General features: G+C 34.3%; 3 protein-coding genes and 1 long non-coding RNA gene across 4 annotated transcripts; all 4 read right to left on the reverse strand.

Moving 5' to 3' along the window:
- Nucleotides 1-352: 352 nt before the first annotated feature.
- LOC125585143 (histone deacetylase 5-like) lies at nt 353-1,517 on the reverse strand. Its single transcript, XM_048753719.1, has 5 exons — nt 1,329-1,517; nt 1,081-1,281; nt 859-1,005; nt 638-750; nt 353-527 (listed from the first exon to the last, which is right to left on the reverse strand). Exons 1-5 carry the CDS (start codon nt 1,515-1,517, stop codon nt 353-355), a joined length of 825 nt encoding a protein of 274 aa, XP_048609676.1.
- A 2,136-nt stretch (nt 1,518-3,653) lies between these two features.
- On the reverse strand, nt 3,654-5,329 carry LOC125581427. Its single transcript, XR_007319030.1, has 3 exons — nt 5,213-5,329; nt 4,880-4,950; nt 3,654-3,977 (listed from the first exon to the last, which is right to left on the reverse strand). It is a non-coding gene; the product is annotated as an uncharacterized LOC125581427 (long non-coding RNA).
- Nucleotides 5,330-8,439: 3,110 nt separating this feature from the next.
- On the reverse strand, nt 8,440-10,000 carry LOC125581428. Its single transcript, XM_048746823.1, has 4 exons — nt 9,642-10,000; nt 9,305-9,387; nt 8,913-9,178; nt 8,440-8,774 (listed from the first exon to the last, which is right to left on the reverse strand). Exons 1-4 carry the CDS (start codon nt 9,717-9,719, stop codon nt 8,668-8,670), a joined length of 534 nt encoding a protein of 177 aa, XP_048602780.1. The 5' UTR covers nt 9,720-10,000; the 3' UTR covers nt 8,440-8,667.
- Nucleotides 10,001-10,402: 402 nt separating this feature from the next.
- LOC125585146 lies at nt 10,403-11,014 on the reverse strand. The gene is made up of 3 exons (XM_048753722.1): nt 10,928-11,014; nt 10,766-10,854; nt 10,403-10,682 (listed from the first exon to the last, which is right to left on the reverse strand). Exons 1-3 carry the CDS (start codon nt 11,012-11,014, stop codon nt 10,403-10,405), a joined length of 456 nt encoding a protein of 151 aa, XP_048609679.1.
- Nucleotides 11,015-12,252: the final 1,238 nt, after the last annotated feature.

Below are 12,252 nucleotides of genomic sequence, written 5' to 3' on the forward strand. Positions count from 1 at the left end.
TGTGAATTTGCCTTGCAAACTTGACGCCAAGCTTGGGACCCTCCTCCCTCTAATGCCATCACAATCTTCCTTGTGCAAACTCCATCAGCTGAGAGATAACATATGAAGAAGCTCAGGGCTAAAGAACCAAGCCAAACCAATCAGTACACTAAACACAACGCAAACCTTCTCAAAAACATAAAATATCCCATATGGTGTAACAAAAACAACCCCCACGCGGATCACCAATAGCTGTTTTAGAGGAGGAGGTTTAAAAGGTTAAACAGACAAACAACTCTTAAGATGACATATTCATGCAATACTTCAAAAATAACCTGCATCAAATCCAGCTGAAAGAAAAATAAGATCAGGATTAAACTCTTTGGTCACAGGAATCAAGATATGGTCCCATACAGCAATATAATCTTTCTCCACATCTTCTTCCTTGCTCCCATGGAACGTTTATGTTAAAACCTTCCCCTGCTCCTTCCCCAACCTTGTCATAATCTCCATCATCTCCCGTTGGATAGAAGCTTCCACCATCATGCCTAGTCCCAAATGCATTTCCAGTCAGGTTCCAAGCATAAACATCACATGAAAAATAGGTTATAAATTTGGCTACAAGCAGCGCTGAAACACACGGCACAAACACACATACCTATGAACAGAGAACACTAGTACACGAGGATCTTTCCAGAACATCTTCTGTGTACCGTTTCCGTGATGAACATCCCAATCAACAATCAGAATTTTCTTGACACCTAGATCTGGCTGCATTCAAGAAAAGCAAAAAGAGCTTGGCAACACACTCACCACAAAAGAACTTTAAAACTATGTTAAAGGAAATAAAACATTACAAGAGTCAATACAAGTGCTTACTCTTTGGTTTAGTAAATAACTAGCCGCAACTGCAACATTGTTGAATAGACAGAACCCCATGGCTTCATCTGCCTCAGCATGGTGCCCTGGTGGTCTAACAATAGCAAAGCCACAATCTAATTCTCCTTCTGCAACTTTCTCTGCCACCTGTTAAGTTGCAAGGAGATACTGTTAAGTGTAACTATCCTCCAAGTCATTATATGCATCTAGTATTACTATTACCTCCACAACAGATCCAGCTGCAAGATACGCCGCTTCTGATGAGCCTCCATTAAGATATATTGAATCCAACTTCGAAGCAATCTTGTTTCTCCGAGAATCTTTCTTCTTTGTGCTTAAACTCTTAACTAAATTAACATGTTCCTTTGTGTGAACCAGTTGAAGATGCTTATCTTCCGCTTTGCTACCACCAAGAACCACACACTACAAGGAAGAAAGGCAAAAACTTTCTTATAAGCAAAACAACTAACAGCAAAGCAGCCGAGAAGGAAAGAGAAAAGTAGGAACCTTTGAGCGAGACCAGTGCGCTGAAGCATCTCCCAGATAGCTTTGATGCGATTAGGACACTCGGGATGGTCATCACCGTCAGGTGTGTCGTGTTTGCACATCCTCTCGTCGTATAAAAGACCAACCTTTCTCTTTCTTGATTCGCCGGCCATGGTCGTATTTTGCAGAGTCTTAAAGAAGACAAGACCGGAGGGAGAAGAAGCTGAAGGGTCTACTCATGTCTGAAGCTTCTTTATGTCTAAAACTTATTTTTCAATTTGTTTTTCTTTTTGTTTGGAGGGAAAGTGAGAAACCTAGCTTGTTAACCAATAACAGTCTGACACGTCACCTTTTACCAAAACCAATTAGCCGGTTGAACCGGATCAATTGAACCCTAAGAATTAATTTTAAAAAAATTGGTGATATCAAACTGCAAAGTCAATGATGTTCTTTAAGATCTCTGTTTAAAGTTTGGTTACAAACATTTTAATATTGTCTCACAAAAGAAGAGTCTGTGGTTCCAACAAACACTCAAAAGATCTGTCAAAATTTCTCTTAAATGGTCAAATTGCTAAACCGAGATATGTACCTCTCTATCTAAGCTAGCTAGCTGCTTCACCGTGACTATACTTCAAACCTGAAGATTTTGTTTATCTAGCTCTCCAATACGGTCTTTCTCCTGAAGATCAACAAGGCCTTGAGGAGGTTGGTGTCCATATCATCCAAACCAGGAGGTAAACTTGAGGAAGTGCTTTGTGATACTGCAATTGGCTGGAGAGTTAGCCCTAGAGTCTTCTGGTCTTCAGGGTCTATGTCCATGTCAACAACATTGCCATCATCAAGGTGATGAGAAGTTCCTGGAACATGTGCTTGTGAGTTTTTGTTATGGAGGAAGAAACCCCAAAGATAGTTTTCTGTTTTATGCTGCTTCTTGATGAAAACTGCAAACACACAAAAACATATGTTTATTATTCTTGAGGCCAATGAAAGATTATGTACAAAAATAGACAATACATACACTGGGGGTCTTGTCAGTAGTAGTGTTGAGGAGAATATCAACAACTCTGTGCCGTTTACACTAGCTTTGATCATAGCCTTGCGAGACGCCATGGTCTCAAATAGATGAGCACGTTCCCCTTTAGACCTAAGTAAGAATGAGTTGTATAAAACAAGAAGAAGAAGAAGCTTATCCATTGTAGAAAATGTTTTTTTTTAGTAGTACCTTACTGTTTCCTTCTCATCTAAGAAAAGTATAATTCCACATCTGATAGCTTTGGGATTTCTACCAAACAACACATTATTCAGAATACGGCCTGTAGGAACCAGCTCCACCTCGAGAAATATAGGCATCGCCATTGAGAGTCTCAGTGTTCCTGCTGATGTTGGATGGTGGATTAGCCCAAAACTGGCAGTCAAACTCAGGAAAAAGCGTGGTGGAATCCACCATGCGTCCCCTGGTTGAAAGAAACAAGTTGATCAATATAACAGCAAAGCTGTGACTTGTGAAGGTATAATAGATCCTATTAAGATCTTGTTCAAGCTTCTACACCTATATATCTTCACTTTCAACAATGTAGCATATGGTTAATGGTAAGGCTTGCACTGACAATTCTAAAAAACACATGTGTAGTTCAAAAGACAGTTTGTAACTCACTTCCAAGTAGGGAGCAAAGCTGGTCGGTATAGAAGTAGCTCTGAGATCCTTTCTTTAGATGTTGATCGACTTGTCTCCTTGGGACCATGATCTTTAGCTTTATCACCAGCTTCCACAACTGTCTCTAGAAAAAAAAAACAAGAAAACCACAAATTTTTTTTTGTCATCCAGTGAAAACAAGTTTGGCTTTCAAAAAAGAGAAGAAGCACAAAAGTATCACCTGTATTGTATGTATTGTTGCATCAGTAGTATCTTGTTGTCGAACTCTTGAAGGAATCTGAAAAGCACGTGGACTAGGAGGAAGCTTCACTCTTGAACGAGTCTGCAAGCACGACTGACAAGAGGACTAGGAGGAAGCTCAACCGTCCTAGGTTGAGAGAGACTTGTTGGATTGGTTCTCTGTCTCACTGTTGTTGGATTCATACTCGAAGCAGCTCGAAGACCACACACAATTCTTTTCTCAAACCTGGTGCAGGACGGGCAGGGACAGGTCTTGGTGGTTCATAAGTGGGACGAGGTGGGACAGGTCTTGGTGGTTTAAAAATTGGACGATCCGGGACATGTCTCGGTGCTTCAAAAGTAGCAAGAGCAGGCTTAGGTCTTTGTGATTCAAAAATTGCAGGAAAAGGCTTAGGTGGTCTTTGATGATTCAAAAGATGGACGAACAGGCTCACGTCTTTGTGATTCAAAAGCTGCACGAGTAGGCTTAGGTCTTTGTGATTCAAAAGCTCGACGAGCAGGCTTATAAGGTCTTGATGACACAGAAGCTGGAGGAAGAGGCACTTTACTGACACCAGAATGTAGTTTTATAACTTCCTCTGGAGCGATACACTTCACCTTTGAAGGTCTAGGTACTGGATTCCCTCTAGCAACCGGGTTTGAAGATTCAACCCGCAATTTACTCCTTCCAGGGACCACTTTGATCGAATCTGAAGGCAGCTTGCCTTGACCAGGACTCATTGCTTACAAAACTAGCAACCTGCCACAAAAAAAAAAAACCAAAAACTAGTCAAAACCAAAAGAATCTAGAGAGTTATAATCGTATTGAAACTCAACTCTAAAGGAGCTAAAACATCATCTGATTCAGAAACCTTCTATAAGCCAATACTATCTATGAAACCCATGTAACAAAATCTAACCTTTTCCACCAAAACCAATGTACCAAAACAAAGAAACCAAAACCCTAGAATCTAATTCAATAAGAGAGAGTTATAATCGTCCTGCTACTACGGAACTCAGCTCTAAAGGGGTTTAAAACGGCAGAGACAAAAGTTAGGCCAACACTAAACCTTTCCACCAAAAACAAGTATAGAATCTATGCACAGGGCGAATCAGAGAAGACAAGAAACCATCAAAAGCACCAAAAAACTAGTTAAAACCAAACCCCAACACAAGAACAACCAAAGTTAAACTAGCAACCTGCCACAAAGAGAAAAACGAAACCCCAACCAAAACACTAGTCAAAACCAAAAGAATCTAGAGAGTTATAATCGTATTGAAACTCAACTCTCAAGGGAGATAAAGCATCATCTGATTCAGAAACCTTCTATAAACCAACACTATCTATGAAACCCATGTCACAAAATCAAAACTTTCAACCAAAACCCTAGAATCTAATTCAATAAGAGAGAGCTGCTACGTACCAAACTAAGCTCTAAAGAGGGTCTAACCTTTCCAGACAAAAGTTAGGCCAAGACTATTTTATTGAACCCATGTTCACAAAATCTAACCTTTCCACCAAAACCCAAGTTATAGAATCTATCCACAGAACGAATCAGAGAAGACAAGAAACCAAAAACCCTAGTTTTGAAAGGCTTGAGTTTTGGTTCTTTCTTCCACATAACGAACAAGGCAATGTAATAACAACAAAGAGGGTCTCACCAAGTCGACGCCTTTCTTCCTTATCTTCACTTCTCGACCTGATTTGGATTCAGAACAAACCCTACAAAACCCTAAACGAAACCCACATTGTCAGTTTACGAGTGACGAGAAGTGCAGATACAGAGGAGTAACAGAATCAGCCAATTTCTCTTTGTTTCAGAAAAAAAAAAAAAACTTTAACTTGTGGTTGCTTGCGTTGTACGGAACATGAAGAGAAAGAAGAAAGTGATTAAACAAAACTAAACAAAGCTCAGAGGAAAACCACTACGAAAAGCAGAGTAAAACGATGGCAAAGACTGAGACTTTATATACAAAAACGGTTCAGATTCGTACCGTGAAACTCAGAAGCGAAGGGAGAGAGTGTTTAACGTTGAAATGAGAAAAGAGAGATTGTAGAGAGAGAGAGAGAGAAAGTGGACTGGTGTGGTGTGGGGAGGTAATGTTAGTGAGAGAGAGGGGGAAAGTGGGAAACAAAGAAGACGACAATATTATTATTTTAAAGAAAGAATAAATTTCATTAATAGTCCTTAGCTTTCATTTAAATACACAACTACCCCTCGTATTGTATCAAGTATTATTAAAAGTTCATCTTTTACTCGTCACCAAGTTGTTCAGTAGTTTTTACTTTCGGGCAATTTTGTTACTTTTTGTCTTTAACTGAAGAAAAATGCCCATAAACTTTTGATAATTGCAAATCTATACATGAGGTGATATTTAAGGAATTGTATCTTATGAAGAATGAGAATCAAGTTTTTTTTTTCTATGTCAATAAATTTTGACTATTCCTACAATTTTAACTGTCTTTCTATGTTTTTCGGGTTATGCTATTATTATCGATCGGAAAACACAGAAACAAACAAAAATTATGGAAACAAATTCTTACATAACGCATCGAATAAGCTTTTTCTGAGTTATATAAGAGAAAACTATTAAATAGTGTATTACTCTTTTAGTTCAACATATTTTATGGTTTATACTTAATTTACAAATTTTTATATTTGTCCCATTTATTTTTAAATTTTGACCATTCATCACAGTTTAATTGTCTTTCTATGTTTTGGGTTCAACTATTATTATCAGTCAGAAAATACATAATTCAAACCAAAATTATGGAAATAAATTTTTATATGAGCGCGTCAACTTAATTTTTTCGAAGTTATATAAGACAAAACTATTAAATATGGTATTACTATTTTAGATCAACATATTTTATGGATTATACTTAATTCACAAATTATCCTATTTATCTCATTTGTTTTTAAATTTTGACGTACGATTTAATTTTCTTTCTATGTTTTCTGGTTCGATTATTATTATCAGTCAAAAATACATAATTCAAACCAAAACTACGGAAGTAAATTTTTACATGAGCCCATCAATTAAACTTTCTTCGGAGTTATATATATGAGAAAAATATTATATATGGTATTACTCTTTTAGTTCAACATATTTTATGATTTATATTTAATTCACAAATTATCATATTTTATCTCATTTGTTTGTAAATTTTGACCATTTAGTACAGTTTAATTGTCTTTCTATATTTTTGGGTTTGACTATAAATATGAGTCGGAAAATATATAATTCAAACTAAATTACTGAAATAAAATTTTACATGAGTGCGCCAATTAATTTTTCGTAGTTATATAAGAGAAAACTATCAAATATGGTATTACTATTTTAGTTCAACATATTCTATGGCTTGTAAATTTTGACCATTCAGTACAATTTAATTGTCTTTATATGTTTTTGAGCTCAACTATTATTATCAGTCGGAAAATACATTATTCAAACCAAATTACTGAAATAAATTTTTACATGAGCGCGTCAATTAATTTTTCGTAGTTATATAAAAGAAAACTATCAAATATGGTATTACTATTTTAGTTCAACGTATTATATGGCTTGTAAATTTTGACCATTCAGTACAATTTAATTGTCATTCTATGTTTTTGGGCTCGACTATTATTATCGTTCGGAAAATATAATATTCAAACCAAATTACTGAAATAAATTTTTACATGAACGCGTCAATTAATTTTTTCAGAGTTATATAAGAGAAAGCTATCAAATATGGTATTACTATCTTGGTTCAGCATATTCTATGGCTTGTAAATTTTGACCATCTAGTATAATTTAATTGTCTTTCTATGTTTTTCGGTTCGACTATTATTATCAGTCGGAAAATACATTATTCAAACCAAATTACTGAAATAAATTTTTACATGAACGCCTCAATTAAGCTTTTTGGAGTTATATAATGAGAAAACTATCAAATATGGTATTACTTTTTTAGTTCAACATATTCTATGGCTTGTAGATTTTGACCATTCAGTACAATTTAATTGTCTTTATATGTTTTTGGGTTCGACTATTATTATCAGTCGGAAAATACATTATTCAAACCAAATTACTGAAATAAATATTTACACAAGCGCATCAATTAAGTTTTTCGGAGTTATATAAGAGAAAACTATCAAATATGGTATTACTATTTTAGTTCAACATATTCTATGGCTTGTAAATTTTGACCATTCAGTACAATTTAATTGTCTTTATATGTTTTTGGGTTCGACTATTATTATCAGTCAGAAAATACATTATTCAAACCAAATTACTGAAATAAATTTTTACATAAGCGCGTCAATTAATTTTTCGTAGTTATATAAGAGAAAACTATCAAATATGGTATTACTATTTTAGTTCAACATATTCTATGGCTTGTAAATTTTGACTATTCAGTACAATTTAATTGTCTTTCTATGTTTCTGGCTCGACTATTATATAAGAGAAAACTATTAAATATGGTAGTACTATATTAGTTCAACATATTTTATGGCTTATACTTGATTCGCGAATCATCCTATTTTATCTCATTTGTTTGTAATTGTGGCATTTTAACTTTTACTCAAAATGGATGAAAAAAACAAAAATATCAATATTGTAATTTACATATGAACATTTATGTAACGTGTATAAATATTCTATTAGATAAATACTTCATCCATTGACGTTTTAAAGTATTTTTTTAAATAAGATGACATTTTTAGTTTTTAGTAAAATTAATAAACTTGTAGTGCTAATGGCTCTTTAAATTATTTAGTTTATTTTTTTGTAATTGAAATGGGATTACTTAAATAGTTAATGATGTTTTTGTTTAGAAAAAATATTTTTTTAAAAAAAAAAAATTTTCAATCGATGTGCACAACTCTAAAACTCAAATGTAGTTTTTAGTTTTGTTAGTTAAGCCAAATAAATAAAAAGCTGAAGGAGTATCAAAATTGCAAATGGAGTTCATTTAAGAGTGGGTTCACCGACTGGTCCCCTCAATCCTTGACAAAGGCAGACGTAGGTTACTATATTTGGTAACAACGATTGATGAGTAAAATCTGTAGTCACGAAAGCCTGCCTCTATCATCTTTCTTTGTAACAAAACAACTTTAAAATCAAATAGTCTTTCTCATCAGTCATTTTGCTTCACAGAGTATAGGACACACAGAGAGGTAATTTAAGAAGACAAGAATATAATAATATATACGTTGAGTAGAGTGTAGCTCAAAATCATAACAAAGAAGTGGAATCTCACTTTTTGATAGTAACTTGTGATCCAAGGAAAAAATAACTTCGTTGTATCACAGTCAAATGGATGAAATATACGTACACACAAGACGTCAAGAGACTCAAGACCTATGTACTGAGCGTTTATTATATACCTATCAACTGAACCGTTTCTTGATTTACACTTAGGTGAGGCACTCCTGTGAAAGATTTGATCAAGAGAAGAGAGATCAGAGAGTGATCTGTATGCCCATCAACTGAAACGTCTTGCGTTTTTTTGGTTGATGCTGCTCGTTGTCTTGAGATGAGTCATTGAGTACCGAGGAAGTTACTTTAGCTGCATAAACAAAATTGGAACCTCATTAACACTCCTTTAAGCACTTTGATTATTAATAAGCTAATCAAAGGCAAGTAGTTAGCAATAGTAAGCCACTAAAAGTATGCAAGAGAAAGAGAGTGAGATGAGTTTCATCACCTAGTGGACTTGTATGTGGCTGCAAAGCCTTTCCGCAATCTACAACTTCTTCCATACCATTAGTTCTTAACATGGCAGTGTCATGATCATCTACTCTGGAACTGTGAGTGATCTTTGGATCTGAGGTATGATCAAGAACACCGGTTTCTGAATCCATTTGATCCTCAGCAACACCAGGTATGAGCAATATGCGAGATGATGAACGGCACGCTTCACATATCCAAATGTGAGGGACATATGGTACAAACAACACCTTTGCGCAATAACTGAAACACACAAAAAAACAAAAACAAAAACAAAAACAGAACAGCCATGAAGCAATCAGAAGATCCTTGACTTGCAAGAGTAAAAAGTAAAGATGACAAATCTAAACCAAAGATTACATTACTTACGTATGCTCGCGAGTATCTCTGCACTTGAAGCATACCATCATCAAACCCGCAATGCCCACACTTCCACATATCTCACACGTCTCCTATACATAGAACGCAGAGCTCTCATAATCAACAACCCTTACGAGTCGTGAAACAATACAAAGAAGAGGAAGAGAATCAAGATGACAACAGACAACAGTCACAAGATCACAAGCCTTGAACACACACACACACACGCATATATACTCGAATCACTTTAAACGTAAACCAAACAGATCCAAGAATCACCAAACCAACATTAACAACTGCAAGCAAGGACAAGATTGTAGTTTATCATAAGAAACTTGTGACTTACTCTCGATTCTTGCATCCCTTTCATTGAGGAAAGAAGCGAACTCTCAGGTTGATCTTCGTTTACGTTTCTTCTTTTCATTTGTTGCTCTTGATCCAAAGGTCTTCACCGGCGTCGCCTGAAACGTTGTGCCGATAGTGGCAGATGTGGTTTCTATAGAGAAACATAATACGCAGAAGACAGAAACAGAGCCCTAAAACTTAAAATCTTGATTTCATCATATAACAACCATGTTAAATAATTTTTTTTTTTAAATGATTCTTCTGAATCTTTAAATTCGTTACCTCCTGAATCGTCAATTGCGTATTTTTAAACTTGTTTTAATTATTAACTTATCTAAATTACGTTTTTTCAGAATTATATAAAGTTAAAATAAATTATTTAAATGGTCACATTTTCAGAACCAGTGTCAAGCGTCTGGTAGATATTGTCATCACACATTGACTCATTAAGTTGCATCTTATAAGTTGCCTTTACGCATAATATTTTTGTAACAAAGTAGCAAGTAAAAGACATTTTTAAGAGTATCTCACTTCTCTAGTAAGATTACTTGCGAGCCAAGAAACAAACTTTTATTTATTTATTTTTTAAAAGAAACCATTAAATTCAGATATTTTTTGTAACAAAGTAGCAAGTAAAATATATTTTTAAGAGTGTCTCACTTCTCTAGTTAGATTACTTGCGACCCAAGAAACAACTTTTATCCAAAAAAAAAAAAGAAACCATAAAATCCAGAAGTCTCTGACAACAACCACTCAGCTCAGCTACACATCTCTCTCTGAATCAGAGGGCGTGTTTGAGTCTGGCTGTTGATTACTCTTTGAGTCTTTTTCTTTTTGGTTTAATCGCGGAGTCTTCATTACCAGAATGCTCGCTTCCAGTGCTCTTCCAGTGTTATACGCACGATTAAGACGAATCGAGTTACCAGTGTCATTAGGACCTTTAGCAAACCCACGCTTAATGAAGAGTACACGAATTGAGGTACGGCACTTTTCACATATCCACTTGTCAGGTACAGTTTTAAAATGCTCCTTTCCGCAATAACTGAAACATTACAACAAATAAAATCAAGACTTTTGTTAATGATTCAAGTTAGAGGAGGAGGAATCATGAATCCTAATACGTACATATGCATTCCTGCGACTTTGCAGTTGAAGCAAGTCAGCATCCAATCTTCATTTGCATTACTTCCGCACCTGTCACAGGGCTCCTTCTCCTACAAACAATAACAAGACTAATCAATAAACTCATTTTCTTTATATCAATGTGTACCAATAACGCTTCTTTACCTCATAGTTGGTAACGCTTTCCTCTCTAGAAGAAGAAGAAGACGAACCGCTTCTTTTGTACTCCTTTACTTTTCTTTTGTACACCATCAGTATCGATCAAAGAAAGAATAGGTTTCGGTTTAAGAAGAAGATGATCGTTTTCTTAGGATGCAAGAAACAGCTTTTGTTTTCTTGTCTCTCTCTCAAGAGCCTTTGATGTATTTATATAGGGAAGAGAAGTTCAAATATACGTTGGCCAAATCTAATCAATAGTTTTGACTATATTCATATTAATTTAATTGTACTTCTAGTCAATAATTTTGACTATTCACACCTTTTTTTCGATTCGGATTAAACAATTATTATCAATCGGAAAATACAAGTTCAAACAGAAATCACAGAAACAAATTTAAGAGCATCGATTAAAATTTCTTCTAACTTTAATTGTACTTCTAGTCAATAATTTTGACTATTCACATATTTTTCCCGATTCGGATTAAAAAATTATTATCAATCGGAAAACACAGTCAAACAGAAATTACATAAACACATTTAAGCGCATCGATTAAAATTTCTTCTTATACAACTTTAATTGTATTTCTAGTCAATAATTTTGATTATTCACACATTTTTGGGATTCAAATTAAACTATTATTATCAATCGTGAACACACAAAGTCAAACATAAATTACATAAACAAATTTAATCGCATTGATTAAACTTTCTTTTTATACAAAAGCTGTATAAGAGAAATGTATTAAATATGATACTATTCTCTTAGTTGAACATATTTTATGGCTTATACTTAATTCACATAGTATCCCATTTTGTATTTTTTTTTGTTTTTTTGGCAATTAACTTCTAATCCTAAATAAGGTGAAAATTTTCAAATCTAGTAATATAATAATTTACATCATGTAATTTGTATATAAAATTTTGGTTACATAAATATGTAAAAAATTCAGTATAACAGATGAATAGTTTCTCAATTATATTTCATATGTCATATCTCTTTTATGATGTAATATGTTGCAAATCACTATCAATAAAATAAAATGTTAAAAATATGTAAAATCTGAAATGAAGTTCTTTTAATATTGGGTGTACCAATATATATGTTACTATATTTGGTATTAGTTGTTCTATTTCGATTTAATTTTTCAAGTCACCACAAGTTTGGATTAGTAGTCTTTCTCATCAGAATCATTGCTTCACAGAGTGTAGTAGCAAGGAGACATAGGTAATTAAAGAAAACGAGATATACATTGAGTGTGGCTCAAAAAGATGATCAAAAAAGTTAAATCTCACTTTTTGATAATAACTTTTGATCCACGGAAAAGAAAATT

This window comes from Brassica napus, chromosome A2, assembly GCF_020379485.1.
Source record: "Brassica napus cultivar Da-Ae chromosome A2, Da-Ae, whole genome shotgun sequence".
Classification (NCBI taxonomy): Eukaryota; Viridiplantae; Streptophyta; class Magnoliopsida; order Brassicales; family Brassicaceae; genus Brassica; species Brassica napus.

Bases quoted from the DNA above. Each gene is read 5' to 3' on its own strand.
- LOC125585146 (XM_048753722.1), bottom strand. From the start codon at position 11,014: ATGGTGTACAAAAGAAAAGTAAAGGAGTACAAAAGAAGCGGTTCGTCT. The intron at 10,855-10,927 runs GTAAAGAAGCGT...TATTGTTTGTAG, and splicing joins AAAGCGTTACCAACTATGAG to GAGAAGGAGCCCTGTGACAG. The intron at 10,683-10,765 runs GTACGTATTAGG...GTAATGTTTCAG, and splicing joins AAAGTCGCAGGAATGCATAT to TTATTGCGGAAAGGAGCATT.
- LOC125581428 (XM_048746823.1), bottom strand. From the start codon at position 9,719: ATGAAAAGAAGAAACGTAAACGAAGATCAACCTGAGAGTTCGCTTCTT. The intron at 9,179-9,304 runs GTAAGTAATGTA...TGTGTGTTTCAG, and splicing joins AGAGATACTCGCGAGCATAC to TTATTGCGCAAAGGTGTTGT. The intron at 8,775-8,912 runs GTGATGAAACTC...TTGTTTATGCAG, and splicing joins GCCACATACAAGTCCACTAG to CTAAAGTAACTTCCTCGGTA.
- LOC125585143 (XM_048753719.1), bottom strand. From the start codon at position 1,517: ATGGCCGGCGAATCAAGAAAGAGAAAGGTTGGTCTTTTATACGACGAG. The intron at 1,006-1,080 runs GTAATAGTAATA...GCAACTTAACAG, and splicing joins CAGCTGGATCTGTTGTGGAG to GTGGCAGAGAAAGTTGCAGA. The intron at 528-637 runs GTATGTGTGTTT...ATTTGGGACTAG, and splicing joins CTAGTGTTCTCTGTTCATAG to GCATGATGGTGGAAGCTTCT.